Consider the following 14,466-nt stretch of genomic DNA (forward strand, 5'->3'; position numbering starts at 1 on the left):
AAGCTGCTTTGGATTGAGGTGATTTTGCCCAAGCACCTCATTCTGTGTGATACTTAAAGCTGATCTAATCAATATGTCATATCAAATTACTATGTATAATGTGAGAGGTGTCCTTTTAGTTTGTTAGAAGCTGGGAGATTTGGTATTGTACCTTTTATTTCAGGCTGAATTTATACACATTTGTACCTTTTACTATCAGAAACGACTTTATATCTTGATGGTGGATCAAAACGTTCATGTCTCGTCCTCCTGTGAAAGTACATAGAAATATGCTTTATGGTACAGAAATGTACGCTTCCTATATTTTGAGTGACTACCTGCCACAATTTGGATGACAATATTACATAAAACGTAAAATACACCTGTACTTTTACATGAAGTGAGGCTTTAAGGTTTTGTTTGCAGAATGACAGAAACCTTTCTCTATGCGTGTAAGGCTCAGGAATAATAGTGTAATGAGCAGGACGACTTTGGATAAACAGCCGAAAAGCATATCTAACACAATACTGAGTCAAAAGTAAACTTATGTTATAAAAATATTGACTTCTGTCTTTCAGGCCAGCAGCAAGTCAAGGTGCCAACGAGTCCTTCGGCATGATGGGAGGTCACAACGACACCCACGACGACTCGTATGGAAACAGCTCCCGGGATAGCACCCTGATGATGCGTGAGGTGAGCCGCCCCTCAGTTGCGACCTTTGACCTGGGGACTGTGGCCCCGCTGACTCCACAGAAACTGACTCAGGCGCTCATTCGCCGGCTCCGCATGCCTGGCTGCTCCCTGGTTTTGTTCTGGTTTGTGAGTGTGAATGACACACACTGGGCGTGGAGGCTCGCTGTGACCGCTTGTCTGGTGTGTATTAGGGTTTGCCCACATGTTCCCCCAATATTCTTTAAAATAAACTTCAAAATCAGCTACATCAGCTTCACCTATGGCCAGATGATGTGATCTGAAATCTAAGTACGTCTCGATAAATTTCCACTTTCATCTTGATAACGATAAATGTAACAATGAGCGTTTTTAATGGCGTTTTCTTTCTCGTGCTGGCTCACGTTTTTCATGTTTGTCTGAGTTGACTACTGTCTGATTCTGGACTTTGGGCTGAATCAGACTTGGACTTTTTGAACATCTGGTTGGATGTCAGTGGTTCTTGTAGAGTACGTTTAGTTCAGAAAGAGATTCACATTTATTACCTCTCTAATGAGCCAGTGATTCAGTTTGATTATGTATTTATGGTAGAATACTGTAGATTACTGCAATAATGATTATTTTAATGAGTTAGTCTGCCGATTATTTTATTGATTAATCAATTCATTGTTTGGATATTTAGTTTACTGTCATCAATCGATTTGGAAAACCAGCAGATATTCATGTGAGAAGCCAGAACTGGAGAATAGTTGACATTTTAGTTTAAAAAATGATTTGATTACTGATTTTCTGTTGTCGACTCGTCTCAGTTCTGTGTGCGGTCGTGTGTTCAGTGTTGTTATTATCATATACGTTGTCTCTCGTTGTTACCAGGGTCTTAGTGGAAGGTGTCAGTGACCTGTGGTGGTCTGTCTTTGTTGAAGAAGATTTTCCACCCGAACAGGAAAAATATGGAAACACTGAATACATTTTTGGGGATTGTCAATGGTCAAAAGCCCAAAATACCGAAAGATATTGACTTCAGGCAGCTTTCATCCAAAAGACGATAGCGTCGCTGCTGTTGGTCTACGCAGGCTGTTGGTGTGTGTGTGCAAAATACTGTATGAAGCACAGGCCTGATAACTTGATGAAGGAGCACTTTCCTCTTTTGAAAGCCTCTGGGTTCAGTACCCACCCGCCCCCTTCTAAAAAATAAACAACACAAACACAGAAACAAACCCACCCGCACACAGCAGGGTTCTCCTCCCTCCATCACCTGACCTGTCAATCACAGCCTCAGTGCACAAAAGCCCGCCCTCTCTCTCTTTTTCCAGAAACATAGGGAACGGAGGCGGAGCTCTACCACCAGCAACGGTTTCCCCGGCAACGCTAATCTGTTCCCTGGCAACGCCAATCTCCCTGATTTGGTGCAGCAAAGCACCTCCCCTCTGGTCTCCCCTGGCGACGCCTCTGGGGCCCAAGTAGGTGGAGCAGCACCCAACTGTCGGCCCCCGAAACCCCCACACCTGATCCTGACAGACCCTGTCGCCTGCTCACCCCGTTCACCCCGTCACACCCCACCTGCCCACAAACCTGTCACCACCTCGCTGTTCGGTCCTTCTTCAGGGTGGGAAATTAGCAGCAGCCGCCGAACCATCACCAGTGAACTAAAGCTGGCTGGTTTGTCAAATCTGAAACAGTAGACAGTGGAGTTGAGGTTGAAGTGGGAGTAGTAATTATGGCCTGCGGACAGAAAGAATAAAGGGTGCCACATGTAATATTCAGTAAATCATCATTGATTTTGAGATGTTAGTGATCTAAACAAACGAGCTGCTGTTCTGCAGTTTCAGTCGATTTTAAGGGGAAACTGTGGAACTGCTTCAGGCCACAAGATTTCAGATTTCCTTTCGGTTTAATTCCAACTACAAAATCTCAATATGCGAGCTGTGACTAATAGCTACAGATTCATCAGTGTTTCCCACATGCTAGGAATTAATTTGTGTTTTTGAGAGTTAACTTAAAACAGAATAATTACAGAAGTTCCTTTTCCATTATTATTACACCATTTCAGCAAAACAGTTACAAAAATCTACAATTTCCATTTTAATGCAGAATTTTAAAGGAAGACATAACGTGGTGGGCTGAGCAACAACATGTATATGTGAAAACACTGGGTACAAAACATGAAATATAATGACCAATCTCAATTTATCAAATGAATTAGTTTCCACCGAAACCCAAATTATTCTGTTTCTAATGACAACAAAATGCATTTGTGAAGCATCACCAGAAAATATTTGCTCTTTGTGTTGTTTTACTACGTATTAAAGTATGAAAATGTTCATTTCATCAATCAGCTTTTCTTTTGCTGCTCTACTCAGCTTCATCTTAATTTGACCTCTTTGCATCACAGAGCAAGATGGTTTGTAGGAAATTCGATTCTAAGCATGAAAATCAAAAACAACATGTGGCACCTTTAATTTCCTGCCCTGTTCTACTTCGATCTGTCCCCCTACGGCTCCAGTGTTTTCCCCACAGATGGAACAAACTGGATTTCTTCCCTCCCTGCTCCACTTCGTTCGATCCCTCTCTTTCTCCCTCCCTCTCTCGGTTTTCCAGCCTCTGATCCAGAAAGTGTCCTCCACCCTGAGCACATGATGCAGGTAGCTGACAAGAGAAAGGAAACACAGGGAGTTAAATGAAACTGTCGGTCCTGGTGAAAGCGGAGTTAATGCAGGATGAGGCCAAAAGAAAGAAAGAAAGAAAGAGGAAGTTGTTGAATCCAGACTCATGATCAAAAAGCCTTCACTGAACACACGGCGTTTCCTTTATTTTAACAGCTACCTGTTTCATTCAGTTGCCCAAAACGAACAAACCATCAGACAGACATGTGACTGACTGTAACCTGCGTTTCTGTGATCTGCAGTACGGGATGGGAAGCAGCGGGGGCTCCAAGGCTTCCTTCACACCCTTCGTTGATCCGAGGGTGTACGGGACCTCCCCGACGGACGACGACGATAACATCTCTGCCTCGGGTACATTTCCTCTCTGAAAGTGGCAGCGCAGCGTTGTACCGGCTGGTTGGAGCCCCCTAAAGGGTTCACAATATGAATGAATGAATATGAGCACATGTTATGTAAAAAAAAGAACATAATAAGTCAAAAAGAAACATATTAAGGTGGAACTATTGTTGTATTGAAATGTGAATAATTCAATTAACAAAAGCATCTACTCCTAACAAAAATGTGTTTTTTTGTCATGTTAATATAAAAGTATATATATATAAAATATATCATTTTGTTCCTTTTTAACTATGCATAATTTTTGAAGTCACAAAGAAGTTAAATCAACTAATTAATTAAACTAAAGAAAATGTAGCCTCATTTATTCTTAAAGTGAGTCTTCCTCTCTGTCATTTATTTGCCAAAGGGCTTCAGATCAATACAATAAGGACTTTATTTATGTTTTTCATTATCTAACATTCATATCTCAGTGGTCCCGGTGCATTCAAGGCCACAGTTAGAAATTAGGTCATCCATATTAAAATAGTAATAGAACTCGTGGCACTGTTTGGGTGCAGTAAGTAAAATCTGTTTGTATGTTGTGCTGCAGCGCTGTTCGCTGATGAGCTGCTGAAGCACGAGCAGGAGCAGGCGAGGCTCAACGAGGCCAGGAAGATCTCCGTGGTCAACGTGAACCCGACCAACATCAGGCCGCACAGTGACACTCCCGAGATCCGCAAATACAAGAAACGCTTCAACTCTGAGATCCTCTGTGCGGCTCTCTGGGGTGAGACAGTCACCAACACACCTTCACACAATTATAATACTCATCATTTGTAATTACACAGGCAGTAAAAACCAGACCTTTGTGTGTTTGTGCAGGAGTGAATCTGCTGGTGGGGACGGAGAACGGCCTCATGTTGCTGGATAGAAGCGGTCAAGGCAAAGTTTACAACCTGATCAATCGACGGCGCTTCCAACAGATGGACGTCCTGGAGGGACTCAACGTCCTGGTCACCATCTCAGGTTGATGTGCTACTCTCATCTAATCGGCAAGCTTTTAGCCTGCAGCCTGATTATAGGGACAGCTCGCAGAGAAGGGATGGTGGCGACTGGTGATGGATCCATAGATCAGATTTAATTCATTAAAGTGTCAGCATCTTAAAGGTCCCTTTTACTTTGGCTGTGGATTTGATGTTGAAATTGTCCATTTCTTGCAAAATAAGGACATTTTATGATGGGAGTTGATACTTTGAGGTCTGCCGAACAGCGTTAAGGTGCCTGTAAGCTTCATTAAAAAACACTTGTTGGCTTGAAGCAGTTGAATGCTCCAGTTTTCCTCAGCTGTCTGTATTGATCTCTTATTTCATCCTTTCTTATGGTTTGGTCGTCAGTGTTTCCTGTTTCCCTTGGTTACAGTTGTCTCTTTAATTTTCAGTCGCTCCCCACCGGTTTGGAGTACAAATAGAAAACAAAACAAGACGTTGAACATGACGACGATGTTTCTATTTTTGCCAGATTTGACTTTTCTCTTTGTGTGCTGCCTTCACAAATACAGCACTCACTGATCAGACTTGATGACGACATACACAGATATATAATAATGATAAGTCAATAATAATAAGTTGTTTTCTTTCCTAACCAGGGAAGAAGAACAAGCTGCGTGTTTACTACCTGTCCTGGCTGAGGAACAGGATATTACACAACGACCCTGAAGTGGAAAAGAAACAGGGCTGGATCACTGTTGGGGAGCTGGAGGGCTGCGTGCACTACAAAGTCGGTAAGAAACTCGTTTATGTGTGTTGTGAGGACATCAACCAGTTGACGCACTCACATTATTGGGACTCATCTCCAATTTGGGGTCCAAAAGCTGGTGCACACAAAGTTAACCATTACATTTTAAGACTTTTTTCTGGGGTTAGGTTTAGGATTGGTTAGCATTAAACTTTGATTTCCTCTCTAAATCTTGACTATAAATATTCATATTTTCTATTATGGAATTTAAAGTTTACAAAGCAACAAGGGGACGTACTGTATGTGCTTTTTAACTGAAGTCTAAGCACATATAAACATATCTGACTGTTTTTGCGATGCTCTGCTCTCATCCTGCAGTGAAGTATGAGAGGATTAAATTTTTGGTGATTGCGCTGAAGAACGCAGTGGAGATCTACGCTTGGGCGCCTAAACCGTACCACAAGTTCATGGCCTTCAAGGTAAGATGATAAAAGGCCCCTTTGTTTCTCCGAACATGTGAGCTAACAAGAGCAACACCATGTTGAATTACTTTTAGTTATTTACAAAAGGGGCCGAGCGAAGAAAAATCAATGGCAGACAAAACTCGAAAGACATGTAAATAAATCAGTCGACCAACCAATAAACCAGCAAGCAAAGAAGGAATCGAACACAAATCAAGAACAATTATACTCGATTCTACAAAATCCTTCAAAGAAGTCGACTTAAATTTGAAATGATCTCGTAACTCTGGCAGATTTCCTCACTAGTTGTAAGAAAATTAGATTTTAGGACTCAATAATGGACGAAGGGGACTTGATAAGATGGGAGGGGACATTCTGCCTCCATAACGAGTACTTTTCCTTTACATACTTCAAGTACATTTTGCTGTTAATACTTCTGTACTTTTACTTAAGCAAGTAAAACTTTTGCCAGAAGCAAAGTGTTTTTAAATTGTGTTACTTGGGTAAGAAATCCGGCCTACACCTTTTCAGTGTGTAGAAAGTCTTTATGCTGTATTGTATAGTTTAGTTGTTTTTTCTCTCTGTAGATTTGACTGTTTATGTGTGAATAATAAATGGACTTTGTTGTGCTCCTGGAGATTCTGTGTGTCTGTTGTTGAGACAGTTGGTGGTTTTGAGTTGCATTTAACCCATTTTAATTCGTTTTCCTCTGTTATTTGTACCTCCGGTGTTTAATTAATCCCTCCGTCTCTCTCTCTCCGTCTGTCAGTCGTTCACTGACCTGCAGCATCGCCCCCAGCTGGTTGACCTGACTGTGGAGGAGGGACAGAGGTTAAAGGTCATCTACGGCTCCAGCGTTGGCTTCCATGTCATCGATGTGGACTCTGGCAACCCCTACGACATCTACATCCCCTCACATGTTAGTCTGCGTGTGTGTGTTTGTGTCTACGTGATGTCCAGCTGCGTTAAACATCATCAGCACATGTTACTTTTCAAACATTAATTGCATTTGATTGTTTAAATTGAGCGATTTTAAGGTGGAATTGTGAGATTTAATGAATGAAAGAGTGAGAGAAAGTGAGAAACTGAGTGAGAGCAAATGAGCTGGTGAGTGAAGACATGAAGTAATGAATGTGTGACTGAGCAAACAAGACAACAAATGAAAAGTTATGAGCCAGTAAATGAGTTAATGAATGAGCGAGTGATGAGCACATCATTTGGTAAGTGAGTCAGTGCATGAATGAATGAATGAATGATTGCGTAAATAAATTACTGACTGACTGGATGAATGAATGAATATGGCAGTAAGTGAATGAATGAGTCGGTGTGTTGATAAATAAGTGAGCAACAGAATGAATCAATGGTTGAGTGAGTTTAAGGGTGAGCAAGTCAGTAGATTCATTGGTGAATAAGTTACTAAGTGAGTGAATGAATACATTAGTGAATGAATTAACTAGTTAGTGAGTGAGTGAATGAATAGGTGAGTTAATGATTAAAAGAATGAATACATAGGTGAGTGAGTCAGTGAGGATTGGATGAGGAGATGAATAAATAAATGAGTGAGTGAAAAAGTGAGTCAATGATTGAATGAATGAGTAAATCAATGAGTGGATCAATGGATTAATTCACTGACACTGATTTTGAGTGACTGTTTGGAGGAAGGAACGGGTGAGTTAATGAAAGGGAATGGCGGAGTTAATGAGAGAGTGAATAAATGAGCGAGTTAGTATGAAGGTCAATGTATAAATGAGTGAATGGATCAATAAATAAACTAGTGAATGGATGAGTGAGTGGTGGAGCGGGTGAATCAGCGTCCTCCTCTAACCCTGGTCTGGTTACAGTAAGAGATGGACGGGGGAAGGAGACGGTAACCACAGCAACCGCCTCACATTGCTTTTGGCAGTCATGAATCACGCTGTGCTCATGTCTGTTTCCATGGCGATTGCGTGGCTGAGGAGCGGGAGACTCTATTGTTGCAGCAGTTTCTTCTCTCTCGGGGTGGGGAAAGGGGGTTGGGGGGGGGTCCAGACCCCCTGTAGGCTCACGTCAGCTCCTAATCCCCTGCCCCCACCCCCTCCAACCCCCTCCCGTGTGTCGCCCCGGCAGATTCAGGGTCAGGTGACCCCGCACGCCATCGTGGTTCTGCCCAAGACGGACGGCATGGAGATGCTGCTGTGCTACGAGGACGAGGGCGTCTACGTCAACACCTACGGACGCATCACCAAAGACGTAGTGCTGCAGTGGGGCGAGATGCCCACCTCCGTCGGTACGTCAACCAATCAGCTCGCTTCTCCCTGACCCCTGACCTCTGACCTCTATAAGCGGTCTCAGCAGATCATCTTTCACCCTCACTACTATCTACCACACCTCCTCCGTTCCAAGCAACACTCCTCTCTCTCCTCCTGCCTTTTGCTTTCAGTTACACCTTTAAACAAGAAGCCAAGACTGCAGTCTCACCTGTTTCATTAGCTGCTTAAAGGAATACAGCAGGTTTTTGGGAACAGGCTGTTCTACTTGATGTGGCGAAGTGATGAAAACATACTGCATGCAGCAGTGGCCGAAATCATCCATGTGAAACTGACCGCTCCGTTGCTTCATGCTAACACTTTCACATACACTATGTTGAATGATATCACCTGATAAGAACCTGCTTGGGGCTTTTATGTTTTTGTCTGGCTCACGTAGTTTATGCATTATAACTCACATAACATAAACAGAGATTTTTGATAAGGGTTTCTCAAATGTAGTTATTGAATAATTGTGACAAAGATATGTCTACAGCCACGTCATGAATTACCTGACAATCCATCCAAGATACAGCCGAGATATTCCAGCCTGAACCAAAGGGGCGGACCCTTAGAGCCAAACATGGCTGATAAACTAAACTCTGATGGATAAACTATGTGATGTTTCTAAATATTTCAAACACATCTTTGGCCTTTCTGTATTTCTTGTTACTTACCGACTGATATACACCAGTAATCAGGTCGATACAGGGCCAGGCAATATATAATGAAATCAGCAGCATGGGACCAATGATGCTCTGATAACATCAACATAATGACGTGCAAAAGTGTGCAGAATCACATAGAAAACAATACCAAATTAATCTTCAGTGAAACCTACCGTGTTGTTATGTCAAAATAACAAATAACTAATCAAAACACATAAAAAGGTAAAGCAGCTGAGGCAGCGACAGCCAAAAGGGTTCTGGGTGAGACGTGAGGTTAAAACAATTAAATTTTCAGGAATAAAAACTTGAATAAAAACCATTACCACTGACTTCTCTAAGTGTGGTTAACGCCAGCACCACTCCACTTATATATACACTTTAAGTGTTAGCATGGAACACTGCAGTATGACGATCTATCGGAGACACGTGGAGGGTTTTGGTGTCACTGTTCTCATCACTTAACAGGCGAGTTGACCGAAGAATGACAACCCAAAAACTCAATGTATCTCTTTAACGTCAAGTGTTGAACCTCCATCCACTCCACTGCATGAGCTGACAACAACACAGAGCATCACCTCCACCTTCTACCCCACCACAATCTCCATATAGACACACACACACTTAATATCTTTTACTTTGGACACTCTCCTTTTTATATTTAGTATATCTTTGTGTTTTTTTTTCCTATGCATCGGGGGAAATGCTTGTGCGTTGTTTGTCTGCTGTGTTGAGTTCTGTCCTCTTGTTTTGTGCGACTGTGAAATATATATATAAAAAAAAAAAAAGGGATTTCTCATCCATTCTTACTTTCATCCTTGATTGCAAGAGCTCTAGAATAACTTAAACCAAACAACATATTTGCGAGACTGAGCAGACTAGAAGTGAGATCACAGCCTGAGATCATAGCAGAGCATCTAAATGAATCTATTATTTATTAGCACAAACAACATGCAGAGGGAACTCGAGCAGACTCGAGCACATCAAGGATGGATCTTGGATCTTCTGATTCGAGTCAATCAAAGACTGATTCTCAGATGTCAGTGTACAGTATCCTGATGGATTAAACATGTATGTCTGACTGACTGCGTCTGTGTCCTGAAGCACTGGCGGTGACTGTACGTGGTCTGTCTGTGGACATCATCTCCTGTTAACATGTTTGTGTGTGTGTTTTACTGTCAGACCAGAGTTTCTCACAGCCAAGCCCGGCCTCAGCCCCCCAGACAAAACATAAAACCTGCATCGTGGTATCGTTCTATTCCGCACGCGCGCTTTGACGATGAGCTGCCGGTCGAGGCAACAAGCAGCTCTATTGCAAGGGGGGGTCGAGCAAAAAAACCCTTCCACTGGACTTTATTTCTGTGGCAGAGGAAGGTGTACATCATTTCCAGCTGGACCCTCCTCCTCTGGTTTGGTATCACATTGTAAGTGTCATTATTTGCATTTCCGTGTTTACCAGCCACATAGCGCCAAAACAAGATGGCCTCCACCACCGAGTTTCATTGTGCTAAACTTTCATCAGATAGCAGCCGCGCTGGTATCTGATTCGCTCTCCTTTGCCGTGCTGTCGAAGCTGTAACTACCGTGTCGAGAACCTGCTAATGTTAACCAAACATTTCCTGCCGCTGATGCTTCAGATTAAAAGTTTTCCAGCCACAGAAAAGCCAATCCGTATATCTCAATATGGCTTGTTTGACGAACTTTATCAAACGCAAAGTTCAGACCTCCAGCGTCAGTCGGTGGTGCTCGAAAAATTCATTTGACTCAAATGCCGACGTCAACCAGATCACCGGCAATGGAAACCCAGCAACCACAAGAAGAGCTCAGAGGTCGTGATCGTCAGAAACTGCTGCAATAATCTCCTCCCGGAGGTGAGGCAGGGGAGGCCTCGTGTGTGACTGGCTTGGGTGTGAGACTGGTGCTGAGTCTTCTCCTGTCCAATCCCCCTCTGTGTGTGTGTGTGTGTGTGTGTGTGTGTGTGTGTGTGTGTGTGTGTGTGTGTGTGTGTGTGTGTGTGTACCCTCTCCTGTCCCTGCAGCCTACATCCACTCCAACCAGATCATGGGCTGGGGAGAGAAGGCCATTGAGATCCGCTCCGTGGAAACGGGACACCTCGACGGAGTTTTCATGCACAAGCGAGCTCAGCGACTGAAGTTCCTGTCAGAGAGGAACGACAAGGTGAGTCTGAGAACACCTGGACGTTTGTGATTCTCATTCACAGTCATTTGTTTTATTTATTTGGGTTGACAGTAAATGTCCATGATATACTGAACATAATGTGTCCAGTATGTCATTCATCACCAAAAACAAACCGTCTGACTAATTCCTCAGAACATTTCTGTCTCATAGCGCCAAGGAACTTTTTGACCTTTTCTTCTGTGGTGCCTCCCCTTAAAAGCAAATTACAGTTCATCTTTGAAGGATAGTTGATAATATATTTGCAATACTGTTTTTATTAGATCTTATATAGATCATTAAGCTCCGTTTAATGATAATTGTTTTCAACCAAAAATATTTTTTTGGAAACATTTCACACACTGTGGCTCTTCTTTTGTGTTTAGATCAGTTTTACACTCATTACGTAAATAAGTAACCTGCATCGTATCCACTGTGTCAGGACTGTGTCAGTATCAGGACTGTATCAGGACTGTATCAGTATCGGGACTGTGTCAGGACTGTGTCAGTATCAGGACTGTGTCAGTATCAGGACTGTGTCAGTATCAGGCCTGTATCAGTATCAGGACTGTGTCAGTATCAGGACTGTATCAGGACAGTGTCAGGACTGTGTCAGTATCAGGACTGTGTCAGTATCAGGACTGTATCAGGACTGTGTCAGTATCAGGCCTGTGTCAGTATCAGGACTGTGTCAGTATCAGGACTGTGTCAGGACTGTGTCAGTATCAGGCCTGTGTCAGTGTCAGGACTGTGTCAGTATCAGGACTGTATCAGGCCTGTGTCAGTATCAGGACTGTGTCAGTATCAGGACTGTGTCAGTATCAGGCCTGTGTCAGTATCAGGACTGTGTCAGGACTGTGTCAGTATCAGGACTGTGTCAGTATCAGGACTGTGTCAGTATCAGGCCTGTGTCAGTATCAGGCCTGTGTCAGTATCAGGACTGTGTCAGTATCAGGACTGTGTCAGTATCAGGACTGTGTCAGGACTGTATCAGTATCAGGCCTGTGTCAGTATCAGGACTGTGTCAGTATCAGGACTGTGTCAGTATCAGGACTGTGTCAGTATCAGGACTGTGTCAGGACTGTGTCAGTATCAGGACTGTGTCAGTATCAGGACTGTGTCAGTATCAGGACTGTATCAGGACTGTGTCAGTATCAGGCCTGTGTCAGTATCAGGACTGTGTCAGTATCAGGACTGTGTCAGGACTGTGTCAGTATCAGGACTGTATCAGTATCAGGACTGTGTCAGTATCAGGCCTGTGTCAGTATCAGGACTGTGTCAGTATCAGGACTGTGTCAGGACTGTGTCAGTATCAGGACTGTGTCAGTATCAGGACTGTGTCAGTATCAGGACTGTATCAGGACTGTGTCAGTATCAGGACTGTGTCAGTATCAGGACTGTATCAGGACTGTGTCAGTATCAGGACTGTGTCAGTATCAGGACTGTGTCAGTATCAGGACTGTGTCAGTATCAGGCCTGTGTCAGGACTGTGTCAGTATCAGGACTGTATCAGGACTGTGTCAGTATCAGGACTGTGTCAGTATCAGGCTGACGCCGTCCTCTCCCTGCGGTTGTTCCTGCAGGTTTTCTTCGCCTCGGTGCGTTCTGGAGGCAGCAGTCAAGTCTTCTTCATGACCCTCAACAGAAGCTCCATGATGAACTGGTAACCCTTCTCCTTCGACCCACAACCCTCCTCCTCTTCACTCTGAACATCGCCCGACATCAGGAGGGACGGAGGGATGACGGGAGGACAGTGTGTGTGTGTGTGTGTGTGTGTGTGTGTGTGTGTGTGCGCTTGTTTGTGGAGGAAATCAACGAGCTGCTGAACGGACAATTGAGCAACTTAAACCACAGGAGTGTGTCCCCCATATAGATTCCCTCCAACTATAGGGGGCGCTACAGGCCCCATGGATGGCGTCACTGCCTGCTGGGCAAAGGTGACTCCACAAACTGACAGTGGACGACGCCTTCGCCCCCCCTGTGGACTGTTCAAATGGGCTGATGGTTGTTCTTGAGAGTTTTGATCCGGACTTTAAAGGACACTGACATCATGCCGAGTAGCCTTTGACTTCCCCATTGGATTGAATGGGGAGCTGTAGAGAAGTTCTCTGTGTAGCACATTAATGATTTCTTACAGGGTGTTCACACTGCGAGTACGATTCGCCGTCCGACTCTGCTTGTTGGTGGTGACGCAGGTGTTCTGACTGCGTTTATTGCAGCGAATCTTTTACTGCGCTGTGTTAAAGTGAGTAAACATTGCTGGCTGTCAAGGTAGCATCAACAGAAGAAGAAAACTTGTCATTGACCCAAATAGTGGATGCAACAGTTTCTGAGACGAGCTGAAACAAAATCACTTGGCAGTACATCCACACGAAGCCGACTAAAGTTTTGGCCTTGCGTCCACACTGAGCCGGCGTCTGTCTCTCCCAAATATTTAGCTTTTTGAAAACAAAGTGGACAAATCAATAAACTCTAACCCAATATTTTACTGTAGACAGGCAAGAAAGAGCTTTTGTTAAACAACACCGTAAGCCTGCCCAGACACAGTTGCAGACTTTTCTGCAACAGTTTTGTTGTTTGTCCGTTGTTGTCAAGACATCGATTAAAGTCCCGGTGTTTGATTTGGATTGTCCACCACACAGCCTGCGTCAAATTTATGAGCCCACAATACGATCCACAAACCATCCATGAAATGACGCAGAATACGCCGGCAGTCTCGTGTAATAATGTAATGACAATTAAAGTCGCTTTTAATGTTGTCCTTTTTTTTTGCAGCGACCTGCTTTACAATCCCCTCCTGCTCCTCTTTTGAGGTTTTTCACTGTGGCCAAAGCTTGTTTTGCTTCATTGAGATGGATGCTAGTTGATGACGTCTCTCAGCTCGCATCTGTTTTGTTTTTATTTACATCGTAGAGCTACAATTCAACAGATATTCATCACACAATCTGACATGCCTCAGAAACGGATGTCTGTCCCACGCTGTGACCAAGACTTTATTACACTCATCTCGCACAGTGAGATATGCAATGAACTTGTAGTGTGAAGTGTATAGGCACCTTAAAAAGAGATGTTGTCCTTTTGTCCAGCCACGAACAGAGATCTTTTTAGCCGGCTAAGTGTGGACAATCAGCCTGTAACCGCTCTGAGCCACTGGCCGAATGCTGAACTGAAATGACGTGTATGATGGTTGTTATCATCTAAATCACTTCTGATAGTGACGACTGAATCTCAATGGATGTTTTGTAGACTAACATCTTGTAGCAAAAACTCTAAGGTGTCTTCTTTGTCAGCTGTTGAACTTACATCACAAGGGGGGGGGGGGCGACATCAGAATCCGTTGAACTTGAAATTCCCAGCTGAGGCCGACATGCATGTCGTTTCCTCATCACTACGCTCTGTCTGCAGGAGATGAATGGACCTGCTGTGACTTGATGACGGTGTTGCTCACAGTGTGAACACTCATTTTGAGTGCTGCTGCTGCTGAAACACCTTCGATGTCTCTTTCTCATTAGGAGAG

The 14,466-nt window shown here is 43.6% G+C and overlaps 1 protein-coding gene across 13 annotated transcripts in view; it reads left to right on the forward strand.

The window, feature by feature from the left end:
* tnikb (TRAF2 and NCK interacting kinase b) overlaps window positions 1-14,217 on the forward strand; it is a 48,027-nt gene extending 33,810 nt beyond the window's left edge. For 10 of the 13 annotated variants that reach the window (XM_070928138.1, XM_070928139.1, XM_070928140.1 and 7 more), the window contains 10 exons: window positions 558-672; window positions 3,554-3,662; window positions 4,240-4,416; window positions 4,512-4,655; window positions 5,275-5,409; window positions 5,742-5,842; window positions 6,594-6,743; window positions 7,931-8,090; window positions 10,813-10,952; window positions 12,533-14,217. In XM_070928138.1, coding sequence (XP_070784239.1) covers window positions 558-672; window positions 3,554-3,662; window positions 4,240-4,416; window positions 4,512-4,655; window positions 5,275-5,409; window positions 5,742-5,842; window positions 6,594-6,743; window positions 7,931-8,090; window positions 10,813-10,952; window positions 12,533-12,616 — 1,315 coding nt within the window. In that variant the 3' untranslated portion in view covers window positions 12,617-14,217. Of the gene's footprint in view, window positions 1-557; window positions 673-1,961; window positions 2,109-3,553; window positions 3,663-4,239; window positions 4,417-4,511; window positions 4,656-5,274; window positions 5,410-5,741; window positions 5,843-6,593; window positions 6,744-7,930; window positions 8,091-10,812; window positions 10,953-12,532 lie in introns of all 13 variants that reach the window. The other 3 variants (XM_070928135.1, XM_070928136.1, XM_070928137.1) reach the window with 1 other exon arrangement.
* Window positions 14,218-14,466: the final 249 nt, after the last annotated feature.

The sequence above is a fragment of the Enoplosus armatus genome, chromosome 21 (genome assembly GCF_043641665.1).
Source record: "Enoplosus armatus isolate fEnoArm2 chromosome 21, fEnoArm2.hap1, whole genome shotgun sequence".
Taxonomy (NCBI): domain Eukaryota; kingdom Metazoa; phylum Chordata; class Actinopteri; order Centrarchiformes; family Enoplosidae; genus Enoplosus; species Enoplosus armatus.